This window comes from Danio rerio, chromosome 4, assembly GCF_049306965.1.
Source record: "Danio rerio strain Tuebingen ecotype United States chromosome 4, GRCz12tu, whole genome shotgun sequence".
In the NCBI taxonomy this organism is placed as follows: domain Eukaryota; kingdom Metazoa; phylum Chordata; class Actinopteri; order Cypriniformes; family Danionidae; genus Danio; species Danio rerio.
In genome coordinates this window covers 6,365,103-6,379,523 of record NC_133179.1, presented here as the reverse complement: position 1 = coordinate 6,379,523, position 14,421 = coordinate 6,365,103, and the positions used below count along the sequence as shown (strand labels likewise).

At 36.0% G+C, this 14,421-nt stretch overlaps 2 protein-coding genes across 3 annotated transcripts in view; one reads left to right on the top strand and one right to left on the bottom strand.

Moving 5' to 3' along the window:
- Positions 1-91: 91 nt before the first annotated feature.
- On the top strand, positions 92-3,242 carry arl1 (ADP-ribosylation factor-like 1). The gene is made up of 6 exons (NM_001002473.1): positions 92-169; positions 544-681; positions 774-855; positions 941-1,052; positions 1,975-2,153; positions 2,769-3,242. The coding sequence occupies exons 1-6, from the start codon at positions 166-168 to the stop codon at positions 2,797-2,799; spliced, it is 546 nt and encodes a 181-aa protein (NP_001002473.1). The 5' UTR covers positions 92-165; the 3' UTR covers positions 2,800-3,242.
- Positions 3,243-3,244: 2 nt separating this feature from the next.
- utp20 (UTP20 small subunit processome component) overlaps positions 3,245-14,421 on the bottom strand; it is a 48,954-nt gene continuing 37,777 nt past the window's right edge. For both annotated transcript variants that reach the window (XM_073946910.1, XM_009300013.5), the window contains exons 49-62: positions 14,144-14,314; positions 12,525-12,653; positions 12,041-12,151; positions 11,843-11,922; positions 11,695-11,764; positions 10,317-10,499; positions 10,112-10,243; positions 7,619-7,751; positions 6,993-7,180; positions 6,829-6,900; positions 6,070-6,327; positions 5,853-5,979; positions 4,662-4,807; positions 3,245-3,609 (exon numbers count right to left, since the gene is read on the bottom strand). In XM_073946910.1, the coding sequence (XP_073803011.1) occupies positions 3,454-3,609; positions 4,662-4,807; positions 5,853-5,979; positions 6,070-6,327; positions 6,829-6,900; positions 6,993-7,180; positions 7,619-7,751; positions 10,112-10,243; positions 10,317-10,499; positions 11,695-11,764; positions 11,843-11,922; positions 12,041-12,151; positions 12,525-12,653; positions 14,144-14,314 (1,956 nt within the window). In that variant the 3' untranslated portion in view covers positions 3,245-3,453. The remainder of the gene's footprint in view (positions 3,610-4,661; positions 4,808-5,852; positions 5,980-6,069; positions 6,328-6,828; positions 6,901-6,992; positions 7,181-7,618; positions 7,752-10,111; positions 10,244-10,316; positions 10,500-11,694; positions 11,765-11,842; positions 11,923-12,040; positions 12,152-12,524; positions 12,654-14,143; positions 14,315-14,421) is intronic.

Here is a 14,421-nt window from a genome sequence, read left to right as displayed (position 1 = left end):
ATAATGTACATCGCAATGTTTAACAACTGATTCGTGTCGAATGTGCGTTTGGCGAATGGACAGGCGCGTTCACGTGTGAGTGTGACACGTCATTCAGTGGCTCGAGCACGGAAGTGTTTGCATCCTTCGTCAGGAAGACAGCAGTACTAAAGTGTTAAATCTAAAATGGGTAAGTCTTCGCGAATCAAATCATATTTGGTTTAATATTATAAACAGACTAGGCGTAGATCTTATAGTGTAATTCACACGTACATCTGTTTGTGTGCTTACAAATGAAAGTTTGTTCATCGCATGCTGATGCTAACGTTAGTCTGTTTGTTAGCATAGCTGATAACTCAGAAATGAATCAATAAACTCTTAATGAGCCAATCTAGAGTGTTCTCTTAATGATGGAAAGCGTATATAAACAAATACATGTAGGATGATCGTCAAACTGACTTGCGTTCTTGTATGTAACGTTACTTATGATCTATTAATATGTTATTACAACATAATATAACATCAGCACTGATTATATTTCATATATCTGTTATATTTATACAGGAGGATTCTTTTCCAGCCTCTTCTCTGGCCTGTTTGGCACCAGAGAGATGAGAATCCTTATTTTAGGTCTGGATGGAGCTGGAAAAACCACAATATTGTACAGACTTCAAGTGGGAGAAGTGGTCACCACAATTCCTAGTAAGTGTGTGTTTGTGATTTCTATACACAACCTCAGTCATGTGTTGTGCTGTGAACTCATTTCTGATATATTTCTCTGTTTTCGAACACAGCTATTGGGTTTAATGTGGAGACTGTGACTTATAAGAACCTTAAGTTTCAAGTGTGGGATCTTGGTGGACAGACGAGTATCAGGTAAGATGTTGTTGTTTGGTTTGTATTATCTTGATGAATGAAGAAGCCAAGCTGAAGATTTGATCCTCCTCCTCCTCCTCCATAGGCCATACTGGCGGTGTTACTACTCCAACACGGATGCAGTGATTTACGTGGTGGACAGCAGTGATCGTGACCGAATGGGTATCTCCAAATCTGAACTGGTGGCTATGTTGGAGGTCAGTCTCATGGTTTCTGTCATTTTACATTAAATTGAGCAAAACAGTCAAGATACAGATGTAAAAAAAGTAGTAGTCCATTCATTCAACAACAGATAAACATTTTAAGATCGATCTGCTGTGAGCGCTGAGGTTGTTAACAGATCGTATATGCTTTTTTTCAACTCATCTGCTCACATTTAAAGGGATGGTTCATCCAAAACTTAAAATTCCGGCTTAATTTACTCACTTTTCCCTTTTTCAGACATGTTTAAAGTTTCTACTGTTTAACATAAAAGCAGATCGTTTAAAGAAAAATGAAAACCTGCATCCATTAACTTCCATTGTAGGAAAAGTAAATACAATGGAAGTCAATGGTTACAGGTTTTCTGCTTTCTTCAAAACGTCATCTTTTGCGTTCAACAGAAGAAAGAAACTCAAACTAGTTATGAAACAAGTGAAAAGTAATTAAATACTAGGTAGATTTTCATTTTTGGGTGTGCTAACCCTTTAAAAGAGGGATTTCTGCAGCAAAACTACATTACCCATAATGCAATACAGAAAATTTCACCAGTTAGCAAAGAAAAACTCACATGAAGCACTGCTAATAATGTAGTTTAGTTCCCTCTTTTAAATACCTGTGTAAATATGCATTTTATTTTTAAAGCAATGAAATTTAATAATGTCATTCACATTGCTTCATGGGATTGTTGTTCTTTCAATCATTAAAGCTATACAGTTTCCACCATACACTGGCTTAAATCAGACCATGCGATTCTCCTCTTAGCTGGTTAGTTCGGTTCCTAGCCTTTAGTGCTTTAAATAAGTCTACAATTCCTATGGGGACAATACTTGTGGAACTGGAACTAACATAATAGTAGGCGTACACAAGTGCATTCAATTGTCATCAGTGCATTTGACCGTGTTGTTTCTTTTCTTTCAGGAGGAAGAGCTGAAGAAAGCCATCCTGGTGGTGTTCGCGAACAAGCAGGACATGGAGCAAGCAATGACTCCAACCGAAGTGGCCAACGCTCTCGGTTTACCTGCGCTTAAAGACAGAAAGTGGCAGATCTTCAAGACGTCTGCTACTAAAGGCACTGGCCTGGACGAGGCAATGGAATGGTAGGTCATTCTCTTTCAATAAAAACAAACCTAACCTCCTAGGGCTTGAGTGTCGACATACGTGGACAGCACATTTTTAGCTCTTAAGTGTCTATTTAAAATACTTTGACATACAGTGTCATCCGGTAACTGTTTTACAGCAAATAAAATGCCCCAAACACTATTTTTACTGTCAAAAATGGACAAAAAAATGTTGTTTTTACTCTCTGGTAGTCAAAGCAAGTTCAAAAAATAATTTCAATGTTAAGTATGCATTACAAAACAGTCAGGAAAAAGTGTTTTATGTAAATTTGGACCACGAGTCCACATATATGGACATCATTTTTCTCTAAAAGTACATCATATCAAAAGATGATACCGATTTTTTATTCTAGTTAGGTTCCAATAAGCCCAAATAGCAAAGAGAAATAAAAAATGCATGTAAAAAAACACCTTGGGCCTTAAGAGGTAAACATGTAGCTAGTAGCTTAGACGTTATATACTGCTGCTCTCTGCTGATTTGAAGTGCATCCTTTATTTTCATTTGTAAGCCGATTTCATTAAATGAATAAATGTAAATTGTAGTTTCTTTTTTGTGCATTGTTGATCAATACCTACATTTTCCTCGCCTTTCAGGTTAGTGGAGTCACTGAAGAGCCGGCAGTAAATGCACTCAGAAAGAAAAGACCTTGTAAATAGGAACTTCAGAGACTTCTTATCGAGTGTCCTTTGGACCAATGACTGCGTTCTTCCTATTGTGTGAAGATCCTTCCCGTCGAGTGCAGAGACTGATCGACTGGTGTTGAACGGATGAACTCTACAAATGTTTCCCCCTACCCTCTTCTCTTTTTTGTTTTTTTTTTGTTTTGCTTCTCGTCTGTTTTTGGTAAACCGTATCCACTACATTTGTAACCTCAAAAGGTGTTTGCTTGTTAAATTTGAGATGGGGAATAATCATCGCAGCTGGTAATTGAGTTAAAGTGGGTCGATATTTAAGACTAATCGTCATTTGTATGCTTTGGATTTGTAATGGCATATTTATATTTGCACGTGTACAGGGGAGTGCACTCCTGGCGTTATGGCTGTGAAACAATAAATATGCAGTCTACACGTTTTGCGTTGTGATTAGCATCAAACTGGTGCTTTTGCATGACTTTTGGGCGGGTTTTATTTAAAAACATTGCACAAGTTGCAGAAAAATCAATATATTGATGCATACTATTGGTCTTTTGACCACAGAGTAGGGTTTAGGTGATGTTCATGTTGTTTCTGGCCAACACACAGACCCTATATAAGCTGTGTTTTACAAAGAAAACATAGTTCAGCTAATAATTGCTAAGTCTTTCAGTGAGGTGCCTTTATGTTTCTTTGCCTTTAGTCCTGTACGCACAAACTCCATTTTCCTCTTTTTGGCCTCGTTTTTCTTCAGCTGCTTCTTTACCTTCTTTTTGGCAGCAATGTCAGGATTTACGACAGCCTGTCAGGAGGGAAAAGAGAAATTGTGAATTATTTTAGATTAGTAGAAGCTAAAATGTATCTTAGAAATGACTCCATGTTCTGAGGGAACTACAAGTAAACGAAGCGTTAAGACACAATAAACATGCTACATGTTTGCTGGTCTGATTCTGAAGTGGATGATTCTCAATAAAGTTGTAAACAAGGTCTAAAAACACCGTGAGCACATTTGGTCGGATTGCTTTCATAGTGTAAACACTCCTGTAGATGAAATATCTCTCTACTACTGACTGAATATGTGAGTGTTATTGTACGTGCTGTGAGAAATCTCACTAAAATGAAGATCATACTCATTAAAAAGGTATTCATACTTCATAGTACTGTATCAAAATACAGATCTAACAGTTCCCATAAAGTTGATGTAGAGTAGGGATGCCCAATACATCAATTGCGATTTTTTTTCCAGGCGATAACAAAGGTAGCGTGTGTAGATAGCATGGCATTAAAAAAAAATAGACATCAGCCTATCATCCATCCTCACTGAAATCTGTCGCTTGATTGTGATACAGAGCAGCCAGTCTGATATCGGGCCATTTCTGATGCATGGGTAACCATGTAAAACTGCGCCAACTACGTTAAATGCTGCAAAACTATAGCTTAGCGAAGTCCAAATGTGATTCCAACATGACTGATGATCATTTGGAAGTGTGCTTGAGGCTGGCTATCAGCAGCTACTGTCCGGATAATGCTTGCCTGGCTGATTCCATGCTGTGTAAGTCATCAGAGTAAGGAAATGACAAAAATATGCACACAGTTGAGGGCTATTGCACAATGGGTTCATACACTTATGTAAGGCACATTAATATAAATTGTACAAATACAGAATTCTCAATATGTTTATAAATAAATATATGTTTAGCAGTTTTATATTAGGTAGATCATTTTGACCTGGTCGTTTTATAAGTAGCTCACATGTTGAAAAAGTGTGGGTACTCCTGATGCAGAGTATGACTAAATAAGATTGGTCTTGACAAAATCTGAATGCATGTTAATACAGAGCTTTAGAAGTCTTACCTGCAAGGCCTTGACTTTTTTGCGTGACGCTCGTCTCTGAGTGGCTTCTTTCTGCACTGCAGCGAAAGCCAGAGAGAATTTCTCCAGACCGACCAGCTTCTTCAACAGCTCGATCAGCTCCTGAGCCAAGTTCTTCAGCGTGGGGTCTGAAAAAAAATGACCAAAGTCATGCAAATGTGTGTTTTTGCCACGTAGTTGGATTGGATGAGGTAGCAGCATTATGCTTAGCAGTTCTGTTTGGCATTCAGTAATGATAGATTTTTTGCATGCAGCTTTTAAAAGGTAAATCAATACAGGTTATAAAGATATACTGAGATGCACTGTGCGTAAAATTTATTTATTTATTTTATTAGTAAATAAAGGTATACGGAGTTACTTTTAGTTTTTTCCAATTGTAATTTTTTAGGTAATGATGTGATTGTTTATTTACAAGTCTGCTTCCTCTGCAGGGTAAAAATTGCAACTTTTGCTTTGACTCTTCTCAATTTGTATCTTTAAATGCTGATTTGTTTTACAGAAATACAACTATGTTTAGGGACTGAGCACCAGTGGTGTGTAGGCCCTAATGAAATTTCTCCTATTATCATTATTATTATTGATTTGTTCCGGAATGAATCAAAATTTTCTGGGTCTGATCATGCTCAAAACCTCACAAAACTTTGCACACACATCAGAAGTGGTAAACATTTACGTTTGATATAGCTTTCAGAAGTGTGTGTGGTAAAGAGGCTCGACAGTAACGTGCAACGAAGTGCCTCGCAAACTATGTTTCATGCAAGCGCATACATCAAACAAGCCAATACCTACAAGAAAGTCTCTTGGAGCTAAATTTTTTAATTTTTTCACAGAACTGGAAGGTTAATTTGCAAATTTTCTGAAAGTCTGAGTTCATGCATCTCACAATTCTGGATTTTATTATACAGAATTGCAACTATTTCTCACAAATGTCACTTTATTTCTTGTAATTGTGTTTTTTCTTGTTCAGAATTGCAATATATAATTTAAGATATAAAAGTTGCAAGCCAAATTAGATGAAGCCTGACAGTAAATGTCAGAATTTGCGAGATGTTGACCACTCCAAGAAAGTAATAAAAGATGAATAATGCCATGAAAAAACAAAGTTCCACTGTTATGAACAGTTTCCTAAAATAATTGAGTTTTTGTTCGCTTGTTTCTGCTTTATGAACTGACCTTGGTCTGCATATGTGCTGTCCAGTTCTCTATATAGAGGAGCGATGATCGTGGTCAGATATGGTCCAAGTCGATCTTTTCCAAGATCCACAGCTATGGCTCCCAAGAACTTAAAAACACAAGTTCTCTACAAAAAACAACAGACATGTGGGTTTACATCAGCAAAACACAAATACCTTTCAAGATATTTAAGCAGAAAGACAGGTTTAATGTCCACCTTGAGTGGCACTTTGGGTGTGTTCGCCGCTTCTCTTTTGGCCAGTAATGAAAGCTTCTTCATCACCCAGAGGAGAGACGGAGGTTTGTTGTCGTTCTGTTGCTCCTCGAGCTTCTGCTCCTGTTCTCCTACATTGGTCTCAGTGTTTTCTGCCGTTTCCTCCTCTATATTCTCTTGTTCTTCAGGTGGATTTACGCTATCAGACTCTGGTGAGATCAGGTAGATCACTTTGGCCACATAGAGCAAGTTCTTCACCACCTGATAAAAGATTAAATCACAATTAAAATCATACTGCAAGAATAATATGAATATTTATAATTATTTTAAAAATGTTAATATAAAACCAGGGATTAGATTTTTAATCACAGGAGTACAATTTTAAGTACTTAATTACCTAATTTACAATTTCCAAAAATCATATTGAAAACTCCATAAAAAACATAGAAAGTAATTAAAAACAATTGAAAAGGTAAAATTATATGAACATTATATACAAATGTATTTTATTTATTAAGTTAATTAAATATTTTATTAACTAAATAATTGACAAAATCATTTTTATATATAACAATTTACAAAAAATATATTTAAACACAAATATGTATTCAATGTTAAAATTTAATTGCATATTTAATCAGTTATTATTATTATAACTACTACATTTCTGATCAAATATCATTTTATTAAACAATGAAATAGTAACTGCTAATTTGCAATAGGATATTTATCATCATAATACAAATTTTCATTATTTCCTACCTGCTCCCCTGCAGAAATATCCAAGAACTTGGACTGCAGTTGATAACAGAAGGCCAGAACCAGCTCTCTCATCTGACAGAGCAGAAAGAAAACAGTCACATTCACTACTTTACTCAATCTTTCTGTAACCAATGCTTTAAATACAGTTTTTTTCAGGCTCTTGCCTTCTTATACAGGTTGTCAGTGAGGAAAGCAGTGGCCACAGGTGGTGTGCTTTTATCTGTGTTCTCCTTAGAGCCCCATAAAGCCAAGAGATCCTCTGGTTTGTGAGCAGCAAACAGCAGACCAAAGATCTGAGACGCGGTCAGCCAAACCCAAGAATGAGGATAGCGCAGATGAGAATCAATATGACCTGCATAAAGAGACGCAATGATTTCACTTCATTAAATAAACAATGTTAGAAGCCAGCAGCCATTGACTTCTATAGTATTTTACTCCTACTATTGAAGTCAATGCATACATCACAATAATGTCCCTTCATTAAAGAAATAGTTCACCTAAAGATACAAATTCAACTCATCCAGCACTTTTTTAAACATGTTTCTTTATCCTATTGAACAGTACACAAAAGAAGACATGCTGAACAACATTAGAAGACAGCAGCCATTGACTTCCATAGGATTTTACTTCTACTATGGAAGTCAATGGCTATCCATTTGCAGCATTCTTTAAAATATCTTCTTTTATGTTCAATGGAAAATTTGGAACCACTTAAGGGTGAGAAAATGTATTTATTTTTGGGTGAACTGCTCCTTTAAAACTGACTTTAACAATGACTCTGCATTTATACCCCAGATTTGGTTGAGCAAGTCCGCAGGTTTTTTGAGCTCCAGGAAGCCGCACTCTTTGATGAGTTTGACGATGAACGTAAGATAACAGAATAACAGTCTGTCCGCAGCTTTTTCATCTTCCTCTTCCTCAATCTGATGGATCATAATGTAAAATCATAGTTAATACACTCACAACAAGACACATAAGCTTAGAAAGTCAAGGCAATTCAGTCACATTTGCAACTGTTCATTGTAAATAGGAGTGAATGTGTGAATGAGATTTTTTCGAGATCCTATTTAAGTGTTCCAAGGATAAGTCTGCTAAATTTCAACACAAAACACCTCAGATTATTTATTATTTAATGCTTTAAGTGCTCCTTTTTGGGTGAAACAAAAACATTTTTCTTTCCAAATGCAAATGACCTACTAGGCCCAGATCCTTTTCCCAAACCTTTACGTCTCATGCATCAATTACTCCAGCAAACAAAACCTGCATGTGTCTTTAAAGTCTTGTCAGTCTAAACTCTTGATTTACAGTGAGTGTAAAAAGCATAATAGGACACCTTTAAGTAAAAAATGACCATTTAGTTTAAATCAGGGGTCACCAAACTTGTTCCTGGAGGGCCGGTGTCCTGTAGATTTTAGCTCCAACTCTAATCAAACACATCTGAACAAGCTAATCAAGGTCTTAGTAGATATACTTGAAACACCCAGGCAGGTGTGCTAAGGGGAGTTGGAGCTACACCCTGCAGGGACACCGGCCCTCCAGGACTGAGATTGGTCAGTGGCGTAGCGCAAAATGCAGAGGCCCCCCTGCAGGGATCGCCGACGGGGCCCCCTGATGAAGGGAGGGGGGGGGATACGTCATACGTCAATTTGCATATCACTGGCGTCATCACGTTCTACCGTTTCTGTTTGTTTAACAGCCTATGGTTATTAAAGGGGTATTTATAATTGCACTACACTTTATAAAAGCATGTTTATTTAACTAAATGTATTGCTGTTTGAATACAGTATGTCATTATAGATATGTAGTGAATGTGCAGTAATCTCTCATTTGTAATAAACTCAGACAAGTTCAGAAACTGTCACTAATATCTGTGATTGTGAACAAGAAAAGAATAAACGGTCCAATTAAATTGTTAAAATAAAGTAGAAGTAGATCGGTTTGACTGTACAAGGGAAATACCTTCACACTGCCTGTGCTAAATCATTTGTCGTCGGTACGCAGAGGGGTGATCTGCTTTCGGGCTGCAGGTGGGAGAGGCTGCTGTTGAGAAATGACTGGGCCGCCTGTCAGTGCTGTGAGGCGGGGGAGGGGCCGGCGGCATCACACGCAGCTCGTTGAGAAGAGTAGGGACGGTACAGTATGGACAAATGACAGTCTAAAAAAATCTCCAATAACACACAAAAAAAGTCGCTAGATTTGTCGCTAAGGGGGTCTAAAAAGTCGCTAAATCTAGTGACAAAGTCGCTAAGTTGGCAACATTGGCGGCAAGCAATCAGAATGAAGTAGTCCACCGCTTGAGAGGTGTTAGGAGAACACAGACGTGTGAACTTTGGTTCCGACCACAGTTGTTCCCAAGAGTTTGATTATTGCGTTCGCCGGTGGATTTTTAATTATTGAAAATCACGACGACTGCGGGCCCGTCCGCTACGCCACTGAGATTGGTGACCCCTGGTTTAAATGCGATACAATTACAACTACATAGAACAAGGGATCGCACTCGAAGCTAAATATTAATTTCTCTGACTTTTCCCTGACTAAAACCATGACCTATTCAATTTCCATGACCTACAACTAACAGGAAAAACTGGCTGCTGTTGTGCTTAGCATTATATTCAAATGGTTTCAGCTTGAGTATTATTTTGCAGGGTTGATGATGATGATGATTTTTTATTTATTTCCATGTCAGCAACTAAGGCTATTCTCATGGCAAGATTTTATTAATAAATATACAATTAAAAACAACAAACAAATGAATACATAAATTAAATAAGATTTTTAGCGTTAATACATGAAAAAAATTCTAACATTTTTTTAATATTGACTATGAGAACAACAATAGATAATTTACTTAAGGTTTGGAAAAGCATACTTACTGTTTGCATGACACACTTGGAAGCAGTCATTTTGAAGCCAAAGTTCACTCTGACATGTTAGCCTTAATTAACAGGTACTGACTGCATTTGACTTAAAGATTGCTACTTATTGAGCATGAAAGGCATAAAACAGAGCTGAAGAATAGTCTAACCATAACAAAACAGGTGTAAAAATGCAATAAAAATATGGTGTAGAAAATAAAATGGTAAATAAATGGAATAATAATAAGTGTCAAACAAAAATCCTCGATATTCCATGACTTGGACAAAATAAAAATCCCTAACTTATAATGCTTGTAATGACTTTTAAAATTGCATGATGTTTCAGTTTATGGTAACCCTGTTCTCTTTAAGGAAAATGTCTCAAAATTAAAAATAACAATAAAGAAAACGCTCAAATCTGCACTCACATCCTCAAAGTTGTCAGCGTGGATCTCTTTCTCGATGAGAGGAATCAGGACGTCCAGTCTCCTGCTGAACTTTTCCCCTTCAACTTCCACAAACAGCCCACAAATCTGAACTCCCAGTCTGCGCAGAGCCGTCTGCAAAATCACAAACCATTACACCAAAACTACAAACATTACAAAAGTAACAAATACTGGTTTATCTACTCACCTTCTCGCCTGAAGTCCAGCTGTTGACCAGGTTAAACATGGAATTCTGATGCTGCAAATCCAGCTGATTCAGAAGAGACTTGATGGAGAGAGATGCCATTTTCTTACAGGTTGCAGAATCATCGTTTAACACGGCCAACGACAACGGCACAAAGAACAAACCGCAGTGCTCATGCAAGAGAGCCTGTGAACATAACAACAAAATAAACTATAATCTTTCAATATAATTAACACACAGGGGCGGACTTAGTGATTGGAGGCTTTAAGCAATTTCATGTATGGGGCCCTAGGATTAAAAATCAAAACACTCTCTTTCACTATAGATTTTTTTTTCTGTAGATTTGTTTATTCATATATATTCATTAGTTGTTTTTTTGTTTTGTTTAGCTTTTTTTGTAAATAAACTTCATGTTAAAAAATGATTTCAAGTGCCAAGAACCATTACCTTCTTAATGTAAAATTAAATTAAAATTAAGAGACGTTCCACTATTTATGGGGCCCCAGGTTTTGAAAAGGAGTAATAATATTAAAATCTTAATGGTTACAGATAGATTTACAACATATTATGGTTAATTTACAAAAAAGCTATAAGACTAATATAGGATTTTTAGCATTGGTCGGGGCCCTAAGCGGCTGCTTACCTCACTTATTGGTTAAGCCCGCCCCTGTTAACACCAAATATTTGCATGAGGTAAAGCATTTCCAAGAAAGTTTGATAGTCAATTTATTTATCAATTCAAACTCAGCACACCTGAAGAATGTCAGCAGAATGAAACTTTAAACAATTAAAAAACCTTTGAGCAGCTACTGAAAGTGTGCAGAAATATCTGTTTGCATAATCAATGAATTTATAACCAATTTATATTTACTATTCTTTAATATTTATAAAGTTAAAAGGTTTAATATTTATAAAGTTAAAAGATAATAACAAAAATAAACAACTAAAACTGATTAAAATCGAAATAATTTAAGTTATACAACAAACAAACTGATTGAAATCAAAATCATGTCAATTATACAAATATTCTTTGAAAAATATGAATACATATATAATAGTATCTCAGTACAAAATGAACTGATAATAAAATAAAATTTCTCTTATCTAGTTGGCAAGGCAACCCTTATCATTTAGCAGTAATTTTAACTTTATGTGCTTAAATTACAACCTGAAACAAACAAAAAAATAAACTATATGGTCATTTAAAATATGGACATTAATGTTATGAACATGCATATAAAACAAATAGAATAAAAATGCATTTATTAAATAATGCATAAATTATAAATGAAAAACTGAAATTGCAAAATCAATTGTAAAAATATGAATACATCTATTTATAATATATTATTACAACAATAACTCATATACAGTACAATACCTGTGGAAACTTTTGGAAAATGAAGGCCATCAGCTCAAGAGCAGACTGTCTGCCAGTGTCATATTCATAACTGTGAACATAAAACACATTTTAATTTATCTAACATAAAGGAACATTTCAGACCTATCTGATATTAACCATACACTACTTTAGCTGAGCAACAATGAAGTCAAAATGTTTCCTCAGTTTCTTGCCCAGTGGATAATCCATCAAATACTTCAGGTAGATCTGCAGAAACAGCAGAGGACAGGCATTAGTTAAGACCACATGACAAGAACTAATCTGGATAGTAATAATAATAATAATGATCATGATGATGATGATGATAATGAAGATAAAGCCTGACCTGTCTGCACCGCATGCGGACCTGTTCATTTGACCCATCGATGGAAAACTTGGCCACTTTTTTCATAACGTCCTCCATCTCTGGCACCACCAGTTTCCTGGACAGAATCGACTGCAAAGACCAAGACAAACAAATCATATTTAGACCAGATCATTTCTAAGATGTTTAGAAACTTTTGAGTTTGAAACTTTTACTTTTTAATCTATCAATCTTCTAATAAAGTTAAAGATTACCTAAATATAAAGATTAGCCATCTAAATATGAAAATAGATGATCTTTCTAAATATATCTAAATATCTATCTAATATAATTGTTTATATTGTATATTAGCTAATGTTTATAACAATAGCACTAAGAATAACTAGCAAAGTGTGCAAGGCTTTACCAATGTTTCTTTTTATATTAGGGTTTCCATGACCATAAGGATCCCACCAAAAGCATGTGTATAATGTAAAATACGCCTCATTTGACGTAAATGTCTCACCCTCAGGAGGCCGAATGCTGTGGCTTGTCGAGAGTGATCATAAATGTCCTCCTCTGCGTATCCCAGAAGCACCTGCAGCTGCGAGTCTGTTATAGGCTTAGTAGTGCTCTTCACCAAAACAGTTATGGCCTATAAAACACAACATGGCATCAATTAATCTAATTTATATTTCATACTGAGAATGTGATGAATTCATTATAAAAACAACATTGACGATTCTTAACCCCTTGTGCATCCTCGGTCACTATTTATGATATGAATTACAGTATGAATATATATATATATATATATATATATATATATTTTTTTTTTTACCAAATAAACTCAAAATGCAATATCAAAAAGAAAAAATATTATAAAACGAATAAGATTTAAATGATTTTCCTTAAAAAATAAAAATAAAAAAATAAATAAATAAATAAAACTGGTCTTTGGTCACTTTTGACCCAATGGAGTATAACTTGATTCTGTTTTCGGGAAACACAGAGGGTTACTTAATGGAATTTTGCAGCATTTATCAATGCCTTGGGTGTTGAATAGCGGAGAGGTGTCACGGACAAAGGACGAAAGTGAAGAGGGTTGAGGGGTCTCGGAAGAAAGTAAAAGTGAACAGCAGATGGGGGAGGAGGGCGGTTGAAGAGGGGGATTGGTAAAATGATGTGCTCAGATTTCAGAGGTGCCGGACTCGGCATGTTCCGGCACAAATTAAGCCCTGCTCTTCCCACTTCAAGAATATGCTTTGGCTCTCTACATTAGGTAAGCACCTTCATTGTCATAGTTAAAATCCCATCTCAAAACGTTTTTCCTTGGCCTTTGATACCTGATTAATAGTGTTTATGTATGCGCTGCATGTGTGCTTTTGTCTTATCTTTTGTTTTAAGTGCTGTTGTGAATCGATGATTTCAGCTTATATCCGGGTCACGGCACCACATTTTAAAAAAATAAAGTTCAGTACCCAGGCCAAGAGACTCATTACAAGTAGAATTCTTTATTGAGACGTGTCTATTGTCAAATAGCATCTTCATGAAGTCAACTTGAGTCTCCTACAGTCTAAACGAGTCTAAACTAGTCTAATTTGAGCAGAGTTGACCTTTAAATATATGTTATGGGGATGGGGCAGTGGCTACACTAGTCAAGCAAATGTGGTGGACAGTTCCAGATCCTGTTCAAACACTGACCGAACAGGGTTATCAACAAAAGAGTTTCTTCGGCCTGAATGGATCCACAAAGACAAAAGCACAGTCGTTGAGACCCTGTCCATAGTCAGGGAGTGAATTAAGACAGTACGTTAATGTCTCCAACACTTGGCCTGCTTTAGTTATTAAATGAAATAAGATCATTAAAAATCAAAGAATATAAATTTTTAAGTTATATATATATTATTTGGAACTATATTATATAAATCTATATTCCCACAGTATGCATGTATGAGTTAAGTGTTGCTTTTATATTAAGTTATTTTAATGTACAGCACTTTGGACTGCTGTTCAGTGGTTAAGTGTTTTATGAATAAAGTTTAAATGAATGATCATCTGTTTTTTTTTTTATTGGTGTGTGCCAGCTCAAGGACAGGATCACCTTCTTTCACTATTTCAAATCATATAGCAAGTCTCTCTCACCTTAAAGCAGTTCTGAACCAGATGGAAGTTTTCACCACGAGCTGCTCCAGCTTTAGCGTAGTCCTTAAGCAGGACAAAGAGTTGCTTGGTCATCTGTTCGTAATTCTGCTGCACCGCAGGCAGTGGAAACTTCAGGATCCAGATAAAGGCCTGCAGAGCTTCAGTAATCACCTGATGTGCACAGGACACAGGGTTATTATAATATATACATACAGTAGCAGGTAACTGAAGCTAAACAAATATATTATTATTAACTATTAAAACGACGAGTAGGACAG